A 13,265-nucleotide genomic window follows, 5' to 3' on the forward strand; every position below is an offset into this window, starting at 1 on the left:
ACACACACACACACACACACACACACACACACACACACACACACACACACACACACACACACACACACACACACACACACACACAGCAGCAGACCACGCAGCAGTGGATCATCATCATTATTATATTTACTCAACCGAAAACATGAGCTTTGCCTGATCTGGCCTTGTGTGGTCTTACTTTTAGGGTTGGAAGTAAAAGAAACGTACAACCTCTACTGAAGCACCCAGTTACACACAGTGAATACTACACAGAGGACAATTCACCCATAATGTCCTAAGGCCTTATCAATATCACTTAATTAAACAATTGAATGTATGCTGTCAATAGTGATTGTCAAGTGTCAATAGTATTTGTTAAACAGCGCCATCTGGTGGGTTGTCAGTGCTACTATAACAACATCAATCTGATCCTGTGACTAACCACTGCACTCAGGCAGAAACGTAGCCTATTCCAAACTTCACTCAGTAATTCCAGATCCTATGAGTTAAGTTAAGTTCCTCATTAATTATTTAAAGTCTTAGACGTTGGGGTAGGGGGGTGCTAAGCTGACATACGGAATTGTTTTAAGATGGTCATACTATGGATCACTTATAATTTTAGGACCCCTTAAGGTACAAAACAAATATATATATAAAAAAATATTTAATAAAATATTGATTTTGGCATTTACTACTAAAGCCCATAGTAACACATTCAATAACTCAAAAATGGAAGAAAAAAAGGACAGTAAAATAATTGATCATAAATCTAGTAGATACAAAATAACTTTTTTTTTATACATATTTACTATGTGGAAAATAACTACCTTCATACTTGCACAAAACTACCTTCATACTTCCGTTCGTTTTTTTAAACTGGTACCGGTTACCTTCAGAAGAGTCCAGTGACACTTGTGGGGGTTGTAGAGCAAAACGGAATCTCCCCTTTCCACAGTGGGGTCCCATTACTTTTGAATGTCAAACCGTTCGGAGTAGGTCAAACTGTCCGGATGCTACAGATGTTTTCGCGAGAATACCGATTTTCGGGATGTCTTATGGTCTGACAAACACCGCTCTAGCATTGTCACCTTTCACCGCAGATGGGGAAGTGCGACACTGACGGATGCGGTGGATTGAGACACATTCAAAGTGATATCTCCAGTTTAAATTGACAGATTTTGATGGGGATTGTTATGTAACTTAGATTGACTCTCGAGTGTTAATATTGATGAAAACATTTTAAGCAATAGAGTTCAATTGGATCTGCAGAGCATGAGATGAAGAGAAGGCATGAACGATTGTGAATTGGCTAGACTATAAGTGTTCTCCAACCACTGTTCCAGGGACAGATCTGTTTTAATCCCCATAATAATTAAGGCTAGGATTAAGGTTAGTAATCTGATTCTACATCTGTGGTTAAGGGAACATCTACCTCAGGTACAGTTGAAGGCGGTAGTTTACATACAATTAGGTTGGAGTCATTAAAACTCATTTTTCAACCACTCCACAAATTTCTTGTAAACAAAGTATTGTTTTGACAAGTCGGTTAGGACATCTACTTTGTGCATGACACAAGTGATTTTTCCAACAATTGTTTACAGACAGATAATTTTACTTATAATTCACTGTATCACAATTCCAGTGGGTCAGAAGTTTACATACACTAAGTTGACTGTGCCTTTAAACAGCTTGGAAAATTCCAGAAAATGATGTCATGGCTTTAGAAACTTCTGATGGGCTAATTGACATCATTTGAGTCAATTGGAGGTGTACTGTCGATGTATTTCAAGGCCTACCTTCAAACTCAATTTCTCTTTGCTTGAAATCATGGGAAAATCAAAAGAAATCAGCCAAGACCTCAGAAAACAATTGTAGATCTCCACAAGGCTGGTTCATCCTTGGGAGCAATTCCCAAACACCTGAAGGTACCACGTTCATCAGTACAAACAATAGTATGAACACCATGGGACCACGCAGCCGTCATACCGCTCAGGGAGGAGACGCGTTCTGTTCCCTAGAGATGAATGTACTTTGGTGCGAAATGTGCAAGTCAATCCCAGAACAACAGCAAAGGACCTTGTGAAGATGCTGGAGGAAACAGGTACAAAAGTATCTATATCCACAGTAAAACAAATCATATATCGACATAACCTGAAGGGCCGCTCAGCAAGGAAGAAGCCACTGCTCCAAAACTGCCATAAAATAGCCAGACTATGGTTTGCAACTGCACATGTGGACAAAGACTGTACTTTTTGGAGAAATGTCCTCTGGTCTGATGAAACAAAAATGGAACTGTTTGGCCATAATGACCATTGATATGGTTGGAGGAAAAAGAACACCATCCCAACCGTCCCAACCATGAAGCACGGGGGTGGCAGCATCATGTTGTGGGGGTGTTTTGCTGCAGGAGGGACTGGTGCACTTCACAAAATAGATGGCATCATGAGGAGGAAAATTATGTGGATATATTGAAGCAACATCTCAAGACATCAGTCAGGAAGTTAAAGCTTGGTTGCAAATGGGTATTCCGAATGGACAATGACCCCAAGCATACTTCCAAAGTTGTGGCAAAATGGCTTAAGGACAACAAAGTTAAGGTATTGGAATGGCCATCACAAAGCCCTGACCTCAAATCTATAGAAAATGTGTGGGCAGAACTAAAAAAGTGTGTGCGAGCAAGGAGACCTACAAACCTGACTCGGTTACATCAGCTCTGTCAGGAGGAATGGACCAAAATTCACCCAATTTATCGTGAGAAGCTTGTGGAAGGCTACCTGACACGTTTGACCCAAGTTAAGCAATTCAAAGGCAATGCTACCAAATACTAATTGAGTGTATGTAAACTTCTGTCCCACTGGGAATGTGATGAAAGAAATAAAAGCTGAAATAAATCATTCTCTCTACTATTATTCTGACATTTCACATTCTTAAAATAAAGTGGTGATCCTAACTGACCTAAGACAGGGAATTTTTACAGGGATTAAATGTCAGGAATTGTGAAAAACTGAGTTTAAATGTATTTGGCTAAGGTGTATGTAAACTTCCGACTTCAACTGTATATATATTCTCACCCTAACCATGCTACAGTTGAGACAGGTCAGTGTAGGAGAATGGTTACAAATGGGTCTCAATTGAGAAAAAGGATAATCCCAAAAGACACACAAAAGGTGGTGTTGCACCATACATGTTACAGCCATTCTATCATATGCTTCTTCTATTTTAAATCATGAAGAAATGTAAACCAAATAAAAACTTATCACAATTATTTGTATTGTGCAGAAGTGTCTATTTTTGCATAACATGGACAGCTGGTTAAGACATTTGATTAAACAAAGCCCTTAGTTTCAAATTTCTACAATTTTCACTCACCTGAGAATAACTATGACAAAAGGTATTTATAAACACACAACTTTCATTTGCATGTGTTTGATACAGTTCCATTGATTCCATTCCAGCAATGTCAATGAGCAGGTCCTCTCCATTTCTCCCTGTTCCAGCCTCCACTAATATATTTTTTTAAATGGCATTAAGTTACATCTTCCATATGAGAGTATTAAAAGTGTTTTCCCCACACATTTCTGTTGATAAATGACGTGATTCAAACTCTAATAATTCTTTAGGATGGAGGGGCGGACATTTTAGAAATTCTGGAGGAGTCTGCTCAAGCAGGAAATGAAGGCCCACAGGGGACCATGATGTGCAAAAAGTGAATTAAATGGGCACAACTTTTCCCCATTTATTTATTTTGTAATTTTTCATGTACGGCTATTAAAATGTCTCTGTCTGACAGGCAGTAATAAACCATGTCAAAGTGCAAGGGTTGTTTAACAATTCTAATTCTGCCAATGAGGGGAAAACACATGTGATATTGATTTTGTTGACATTATATCGGTGGACTGAGTTTGCCCCTAGGCACCAGCCACACCACAAAGGGTTTCTTGAGAAGAAAAACTATGAGTAAGCTCCCAAACATTCCATTTCACACCTTGAATAAACACAATTCTAGCTTTAACTGATATCATCAGGACAATAGTAACTCTAACTCAGCATTTCCCAAACCCGGTCCCAGGGACTCCAAGGGGTGCCCGTTTAGTTTTTTGCCCAAGCACTACACTGCTGATTCAAATAATCAAAGCTTGATGATTCATTTATTATTTGAATTAGCTAGCTGTGTAGTGCTAGGGCAAAAATCAAAACGTGCACCCCTTGGGTCCCCAGGACCGAGTTTGGGAAACCCTGCTCTAACTGATAACATAAAAGTAACTCATTAACAATCTTGCACTGCACATTTAACGGATGGGTAACACATACTAATGTAAGTAATTCATTCATTCATTCATTTATTCTTTCTTACATACATCCATAGTACAGTACCACCGACACAAAGGCCGGTTTGGCCCAATAAAGGGTTAAATATACTGGAAACACAATATTCAACATCTGCTCTAAGCCTTTGTCTGGCACCTTTGTAAGACTTCCTGTGCAATAAGAGGTGACTTTTAAATGTGATGCATCCCAAATGGCATCCTATTCCCTATATAGTGCACTTCTTTTTACCATGGCCCATTGGGCTCTGGTCTAAAGTAGTGCACTATATAGAGAATAGGGTTCAATTTGGGATGTAGTCATGCACGCATCAGCTAGCTAATTGAGGGGCTTTCAAAGAAAAGGTGTTATTGACGTGTATGACTGATGTTAATGCATGTGATGTGTCAGGAAAACTCTCTATAAGGGCTGAGACATCAATCAGGTGTAAAGAGAACATCTTTTTTGAAGAATGTGTGTGTTTTTCCGACTTCTTCAAAAGACTCCTGAGGAAAATTCCTAAGGAAGAGGTAATGTAAAGTGAACCCCGATTCTATAAGACTGGGGGAGTGTTTCCAGTGTGTGTGTGTGTGTGTGTGTTTGTGTGTGTATGAGTTAACTGCCTGAGCCAACGCAATCTGATCTTATCAAGAGTTGCATTACACCAAACCAGACACACAGATCCAGACACGAATGAACATTAAAAACCATTTTATATAAAACACAAGATACACTAAAATACAAGGAAGTAGTCAGGTGCTTTTTCTTGCATGATGTGACAATGTACTTTTCAGACAAATAGCTCACTGATAACTCGGTTTATAATACGCCAAAAGCAAACAGTTTTTCCTACAGTGTGGTAAAGAACACATGTTCTCATTCCAGCAAATAGATTAGAGTATGTATTAATCTTTGGCTGACTGGGTTAGAGAGCACCTGAATGCAAAAACAAACTTATCTGGTTGAAAACGACCTATGTGGCATTGATATAGTGAGCGTAAGACTCTGGCCCTGTCGAAAGCATCAAATCCATGATGCATTGTGGCTAAAGGGTGACTGACTGATCTACAAATAATAATGAGTAGTTATTTATGGTGCAAGGTATTTTGTAGATCAGTCAGTTGGCATTCACATACACTGTCGGCTGCAATGTCGAACAAGTCTACCCCTATCGAACCACACCCCCAAGACCCCCAAGAGTACCAAAACAGCCCAGGTGGAACCAGTAAATTCAGCCCCTCTTTAAATTCAACCTTCCCTATAACTGCAAAAGGAAATACCCAGATACCTGAGTAACACCATTTACTCATTTATAAGGGTTAAATTCAATCAAACCCACTCGAACCATAATACTTTAAATCTTTCTGAGTGTTTGATTTAGCCTACCTGGAGTGCCAGGTTTGCACTTTAGGGAGTTTTCTGTTGGTTCCATTGCAACAGAAAAGCTCAATCAAGCACATCTAAAGTGAAAATATTTAAAATAGTATTTGAACCGAGGTCTGAACCCACAAGAGTATGATTGAACTCATTCAAGACAGACTGACTAGTTTGTGACATTTCACCTTTCAGAGCCTCAATCAGAGGTGGAGCAGTGGGTGTAAAATAATTGGGAGGTCCCTCAATCGATCACTTTCAGATAAAGCAGAAACATACTATGGCTTCACTCTGAATGTTTATCAGAGACGTAAATTACCCGAAAGTTGTTCTTCTTACATTTACATTTACATTTAAGTCATTTAGCAGACGCTCTTATCCAGAGCAACTTACAAATTGGTGCATTCACCTTATGATATCCAGTGGAACAACCACTTTACAATAGTGCATCTAAATCTTTTAAGGGGGGGTTAGAAGGATTACTTTATCCTATCCTAGGTATTCCTTAAAGAGGTGGGGTTTCAGGTGTCTCCGGAAGGTGGTGATTGACTCCGCTGTCCTGTCGTCATGAGGGAGCTTGTTCCACCATTGGGGTGCCAGAGCAGCGAACAGTTTTGACTGGGCTGAGCGGGAACTGTGCTTCCTCAGAGGTAGGGAGGCGAGCAGGCCAGAGGTGGATGAACGCAGTGCTCTTGTTTGGGTGTAGGGCCTGATCAGAGCCTGAAGGTACGGAGGTGCCGTTCCCCTCACAGCTCCGTAGGCAAGCACCATGGTCTTGTAGCGGATGCGAGCTTCAACTGGAAGCCAGTGGAGAGAGCGGAGGAGCGGGGTGACGTGAGAGAACTTGGGAAGGTTGAACACCAGACGGGCTGCGGCGTTCTGGATGAGTTGTAGGGGTTTAATGGCACAGGCAGGGAGCCCAGCCAACAGCGAGTTGCAGTAATCCAGACGGGAGATGACAAGTGCCTGGATTAGGACCTGTGCCGCTTCCTGTGTGAGGCAGGGTTGATAATGTGCATTCGTGCACCACCTCATCGATGAACCACGGCAGCTCAAGGCTCAATCCCACACCGAAACTATGGTAAACACAGTCCTAAGAACACTATGAGCCATACTGGGAGCAGTATGAGGGAACCGCAACCTCAACTTCTTGGGCGGGGAACAAGGGGGGTTGACAACCTAGAGCACACTCGAAGGGTGACATACAGTTGAAGTCGGAAGTTTACATACACCATAGCCAAATAAATTTAAACTCCATTTTTCACAATTCCTGAGATATAATCTTCGTAGAAATTACCTGTCTTAGGTCAGTTCGGTTCACCACTTTATTTTAAGAATGTGAAACGTCAGAATAATAGTAGAGAATGATTTATTTCAGCTTTTATTCCTTTCATCACATTCCCAGTGGGTCAGAAGTTTACATTCACTCAATTACTATTTGGTAGCATTGACTTTAAATTGTTTAACTTGGGTCAAACGTTTTGGGTAGTCTTCCACAAGCTTCCCACAATAAGTTGGGTAAATTTCGGCCCATTCTTCCTGACAGAGCTGGTGTAACTGAGTCATGTTTGTAGGCCTCCTTGCTCCCACACACTTTTTCATTTCTGCCGAAAAATGTTCAATACACGAGGTCAGGGCTTCGTGATGGCCACTCCTATACCTTGACTTTGTTGTCCTTAAGCCACCGACGTCCTTTTGTGTACAACATCATAACGTCATTGTTCTCTAGCCTCTGTAGCGTGTGCACAAAGAGAATTTAAAAAACTCTGTGTTGAGTGTGCATGTTGGGCTCACCCCGCAACCTCATTGGACAATACTGTGCCGACCTTCTTTCTTCTCACTGACATTGTCATTGAATATTGACGTGAAACCCCACCTGCATAAAGCACAATCATTCTGAGTGGGCCTGCGGTGCAGTGTTCCTTTATCTGCAACTTATTGAATTGGGGCCTTGTACGTTTTCAGTTGTAAAGCTTGTTTTTGATCCAAAAAGTACTAGAAGGAAAAACTAGCACAATTTGTCCATGGTCAATATGTACAGTTCATGACAAAACGCAGTAGCTACTGGATATTTTTGCCAGAAAAGAAGTGGAAGAAGAAGAAGAATCAAATCTATTGTATGAGCACCTGCAAAACTTAACCAATAACTGTTATCAACAGACGTGACCCAATAACACTCCAGACATCAGCAGTCCACACACAGAATGGCCTTCAGCATGGTATGTTTGCACAATGGGTATGAACAAATATAAATACACCAAATCTCTCAGTAATAAGATACACTGCGAAAAGACAGAGCTTCAAGAGCAGGTAAGATGCTAATTGCTGTACTATATCCTTACTACAATACATGGTACACATGATGTTGATGTCTTTATGACATACACATGCCGTACTGTATCAGAAAAGAGGTTGAGACTTTCTAAAAGTTATACTTCATGTTTTATACATTTTCTTTGGCAAAAGACTTCAGTTGCGACAGATGTGACTTCAAGATTTTCACTTTTTTGAGTATAGAAAATGTTAATGTTGACATTTTGCTCTCTCACACTCTCTCTGTCTCAGGTTAATCATGGCATCGCACACCTTATTCTGCTGTTCCGTCTTACTACTGTTTCTGTTCACTGCCTCTTCATTTCCGACCATTGATACAATCAGGGATCTGAGAGACATATGGTACGGCAGCATCTTCCCACGACATGGTCTCCATCTGCTTTACTGGTTTGTTGACCAATCAGAGATTGACAACAGCCATGACATCATCCAAACCCATTTCGATCCAGCCAGAGGTGACTATGGCTTTGGTTTCTTCGATAATAACGACAGTTTCCTCCCAGCTCTGACCGATCCAAAGAGGCAAGCTTACTATGCAGTGGGGGATATCAGTAAGGCTAACTCTTGGGCCTTGCCTGAGTATATCACTCAAAGCTACTACAACTCACTGAAGTCGGGTAACAGAAACAGGGACAGGATGATTGTCAGGGTTGCCCGGGCCAATGGGTCAAATCAGTTCAGGTTGGACGAGGTCTTTGTCACTCAAATGTTTCCTCTCAATGACAACCAAGAGAATTCCTTCGATCCAAATCACACGAATAGTATTGGCTTCGACCTCTTACGAGAAATTCAGACGTTACAGATGGTCAGAGGAAGGAACAACACATTGGCCAGTTTGGAGGCATTTCTGACGCAATCAGGATATCAAACGTGCCCGACACCCGAATTTCAAGTCTGTTCCGCAAAGTCGGTCCGATTCCAAAGGCTTCAGATGGTGGAAATCAAGACAGAGGATGATTGCCACCTGCTGAAACTTGACGTCAAACCAGCCGAGAACGGCTACCTGAAAATGAGTTGGAGCAACCTACCAAAGTCCATCATGGACCGTTACATGGTAGTGGGGCTTTTCAAGGACGATGCTAGTACGACCAAACTAGCTGAGTCCTCCGTCGACAACAACACATCTGGAACCTCAGACGTTTCCGTGGCCCTGAACCCCGGTCTTCAGGTCAGGCTACTTAAACGGAAATCTCTCTGGGACATGACCGACAGGGAAGTCTGGAGAGGTGCCGAATTTGACGATGCGGACGGTTTGATTCCCATTGTCGTGAAAGGCTACGATGCCAGTCTGCAACTCTACACTAAAAATGGCTACGCCTGCGCTCGCCTGTTCGTGAAGAAGTCCTTCGCTGAATGGAAGGAGGTGTTTAATTACTCGTGGGTAGGGTTCTACACGGCAAACAGCGTCAACAACATGGAGTACCAAACCTTCCAATGGGCAGCGTCTTTCACTAAAGAGATTTCCTCAGAGGAGATACCTGAGTATGACGTCTATTTTTATGAGTCCAGTATGGCCATTTCTCCAGGTGCCCAGGCCCGATTCATGCTGTCAAAATACAACGAAGTAGCACGTACTGTAGCCTGGAAAAGTCAACCCTAAAAACCAAAGCCATCTATGAAATGTAGATCAACTTTTACTTCCTGTCATGATGATGTTGGGGTCTTTGAGGCATATCTTATATCATAATGTATTTAACCTTTGAATCATTGTTGTTTCTGTAACTTGATCAGACACATGACTGAATTAACTTTTTCAAGGAACCATTTATGGGGGTCTTGGGGGTGAGTTTGACCACAAAATCACTTATTTTACTACATTTCTTTGGCACCCTTGTTCCATGAATAATTCTGTTAACTCTGACTTAATTCACAAAATGAAACCTAATAGTAATCAACTGTACTAAGTAAGCTATACAACCCCTCACTTTCGGTTAATTGAAAATGAAATCATCTTCACAATATAGATATTTTTAAAACAAGCCATAGAAAGCTGGTTGCAATAACAGTTTCATCCACCAGAAAAGACAGAACAAATATTATGTTTAAACTCAAAGTTACTAATCAATAAAAAAGACATTATTCATGGTAAAAAAATTTTAACTATATAATCTTTCTAAATTATATTATAAACAGGATTGGTGGAGTTCTGTCACACAAAAATATATGGAAATGTCGTCCCTATCCAAAATTACAACCAACTGATTGCAGCATTACAAATAGAGGAGGCAAGTGGAAGCTGTAGGAGGCATGGACCTTGTCTGTCGACCCTTCATTAAAAACCAAAATAGTTTAAAAAAAAATTGTGATCGATTAAAAAAAAAAATCCAGTTCTGTTTAAGGGCCAACAAATTGACAGCTGCGCCACACAGGTTGCAAAATGGTTGGGAAGAGATTTTTGATGTGCCGATTCCATGGCACATGTTTTAACCAGAAACAAGCTACGGTACCAGAACAAGTGATCTATTGATTCTGTCTCTTTGCAGCAAAATCTTCAGAGCTGGGACCGTCGTATCCCCCATATACATAACATTCTGTTGGTGGAAGAATTTCGTATTATAATTTCAATTGAAAAACTATGTTTTCAATCAAGAGTTGTTTTGTGTATCAGTTCTTAATATTGGCTGAAAAATCACATTTAACGAAAACTATCTCTGCAAATACTGTAGCACTGTTGGGTGACTTGGAAAGCCATAGTCAATCAATCAATAATATAATAACACTCTTAGTAAAAATATTCCCCTTACACTCTTTGGAATTGGCCTATATGGATAGGGCTAAGTGGAAATGTTTCTTACAGAAGGAATATGGAAAGCATATGCATAAACATGGTAGCAATTTAAAAGTCAACAGTTTGGAGATTCTGGGGAAATTATTAGACTAAAGGTGAGGACACAACAGTTCACCTGACACAAGACAGAATCCAAACATTACACTGATGATTTTATGTGTACTTCACATTTACTGTACTTTTCGCCGTATTTGTTGATAACAAAATCTGAAAATACTCTAGATACATTCAGTTACGTGATAAGAATATTCATAGAGAATTTTGAGTAGGTGCAAAAAAATGAAAAGGGTTTGAGTGAGAGGTCTAACTGGTGTTTCCAAGTGGCCACACACCTCTCCAAATTGAGCACAGTTCCTAAGTAATTTAAATGTAATTGTATGACTAAAAGAAGAGTCTTCAACCATAAGGTGCTTTTTTTTTGCTCTCCTAGCTGTGCCGGAACTAGAGCAAGCACTTGTATTCTTTTTTCCTTTTTTTTAACACAGCCCTCCACATACTTTTAAGTTATGTACCCAGTAGGTCCCTCAGGTCCTCTGGCACTGGCATTTTAACTTTCCCAAAGACTAGGACCAAGAGGCATGGAGAGGCAGCTTTTCGTTATTATGCCCCCAGCCTCTGGAATAGCCTGCCAGAGAACCTGAGGGGGGCTGAAACTGTGGATATTTTTAAAATAGATCTTAAAACACATCTTTTTAGCTTTGCTTTTCCTTAAGGTGCTTTTTAGTCATTCAGTTTGTGTCATTCTTTAGTTTTTTATCTTGTGTTTGTTGTGTAGTAAATATTTCAGCTTTTATTTTCATTGCTTTCATTCATGTTTTCCTGTAAAGCACATTGCGTTGCATTCCATGTCTGAAATGTGCTGTATAAATAAAGCTTGATTGGATTTGATACACAATTACTGTTGTTGTTTACACAATCCAAAGAACAGTCCATTATAAATCACAATCTGAGTCGGGTGTGCATTATTCGAAAGCTTGTTCTATTGCAAACATAACAAGCTAAATTATAACCTATGATCTTACCGTGTTAGGCTTTCACAAGACAATTCAGAGAAGCAGATCGTCATTTTGGTGCGCAGAGAATGGATTGCATTCAGATGTGTGGTCCGCGACAAATTTTCTTCACAATATAACAACCTAGGCTCATTCTGTTAAAGACAACATTTTTACATTTTAGTCATTTAGCAGAAGCTCTTATACAGAGCGACGTACACTAGTGAATGCATACATTTCATAGATTTTTTTCCCCTTTTTTTTTCTTTTTCATACTGGTCACCCGTGGGAATCGAACCCACAACCCTGGCCTTGCAAACACCATGCTCTACCAACTGAGCCACAGACAACCCAGGGTTATAACACCATGTTGTCTTGTAACTGTACATCAAACATAGTGATCATGAACATTGACACTGTATATTACATGAGTTTTAGGATATGGAAATGTGAAGTGCACATTCGGACTTACGGGTGTTTGGCTTGCGTCAACACTGTCTTTATGTTAATCCTGAACGTCTCATCTTACAAAATATACAGAAAAAAAATATTATCGCAACATGCAACAATTTCTACGATTTTACTGAGTTACAGTTCATATAAGGAATTCAGTCAATTGAAATAAATTCATTAGGTCCAAATCTATGGATTTCACGACTTGGAATACATGACCGTTGGTCACAGATACCTTTAAAAAAAAGGAGGGGCGTGGATCAGAAAACCAGTCAGTATCTGGTGTGACTACCACTTGCCTCATGCGGCATGATACCTCTCCTTCAGATGTAGTTGATCAGGCTGTTGATTGTGGAATGTAGAATGTTGTCCCACTCCTCTTCAATGCCTGTGCGAAGTTGCTGTATATTGGCGGGAAGTGGAACACGCTGTCGTACACGGTGATCCAGAGCATCCCAAACATGCTCAATGGCTGCTGACATGTCTGGTGAGTATGCAAGCCATGGAAGAATGGGAACATGTTCAGCTTCAGGAATTGTGACAGATCCTTGCGACATGGGGCTGTGCATTATCATGCTGAAACATGAGGTGATTGCGGCAGATGAATGGCACAACAATGGGCCTCAGGATCTTGCCACGGTATCTCTGTGAATTCAAAGTGTCATAGATAAAATGCATTTGTATTCATTGTCCGTAGCTTATGCCTGTCCATACCATAACCCCACCGCAACCATGGGGCACTCTGTTCACAATGTTGGCATCAGCAAACCGCTCGCCCACACAACACCATCTGTCAGGTACAGTTGAAACCGGGATTCATCCACGAAAAGCACAGTGGCTATCGAAGGTGAGCATTTGCCCACTGAAGTCGGTCACAATGCCGAACTGCAGTTAGGTCAAGACCCTGATGAGGACGACGAGCATGCAGATGAGCTTCCCTGTGACGGTTTCTGATAGTTTTTGCAGAAATTCTTTGGATGTGCAAACCCACCGTTTCATCAGCTGTCCGGGTGACTGCTCTCAGACGATCCCACAGGTGA

The 13,265-nt window shown here is 40.8% G+C and overlaps 1 protein-coding gene across 1 annotated transcript; it reads left to right on the forward strand.

Moving 5' to 3' along the window:
- The first annotated feature begins 7,687 nt into the window (after window positions 1–7,687).
- On the forward strand, window positions 7,688–11,668 carry LOC106602520 (uncharacterized). The gene is made up of 2 exons (XM_014195199.2): window positions 7,688–7,968; window positions 8,224–11,668. Exon 2 carries the CDS (start codon window positions 8,231–8,233, stop codon window positions 9,590–9,592), a length of 1,362 nt encoding a protein of 453 aa, XP_014050674.1. The 5' UTR covers window positions 7,688–7,968; window positions 8,224–8,230; the 3' UTR covers window positions 9,593–11,668.
- The last annotated feature ends 1,597 nt before the right edge of the window (window positions 11,669–13,265 follow it).

Source organism: Salmo salar, chromosome ssa04 (assembly GCF_905237065.1).
Source record: "Salmo salar chromosome ssa04, Ssal_v3.1, whole genome shotgun sequence".
In the NCBI taxonomy this organism is placed as follows: Eukaryota; Metazoa; Chordata; class Actinopteri; order Salmoniformes; family Salmonidae; genus Salmo; species Salmo salar.

Coding starts and splice junctions, on each gene's coding strand:
- LOC106602520 (XM_014195199.2), top strand. CDS start 8,231: ATGGCATCGCACACCTTATTCTGCTGTTCCGTCTTACTACTGTTTCTG.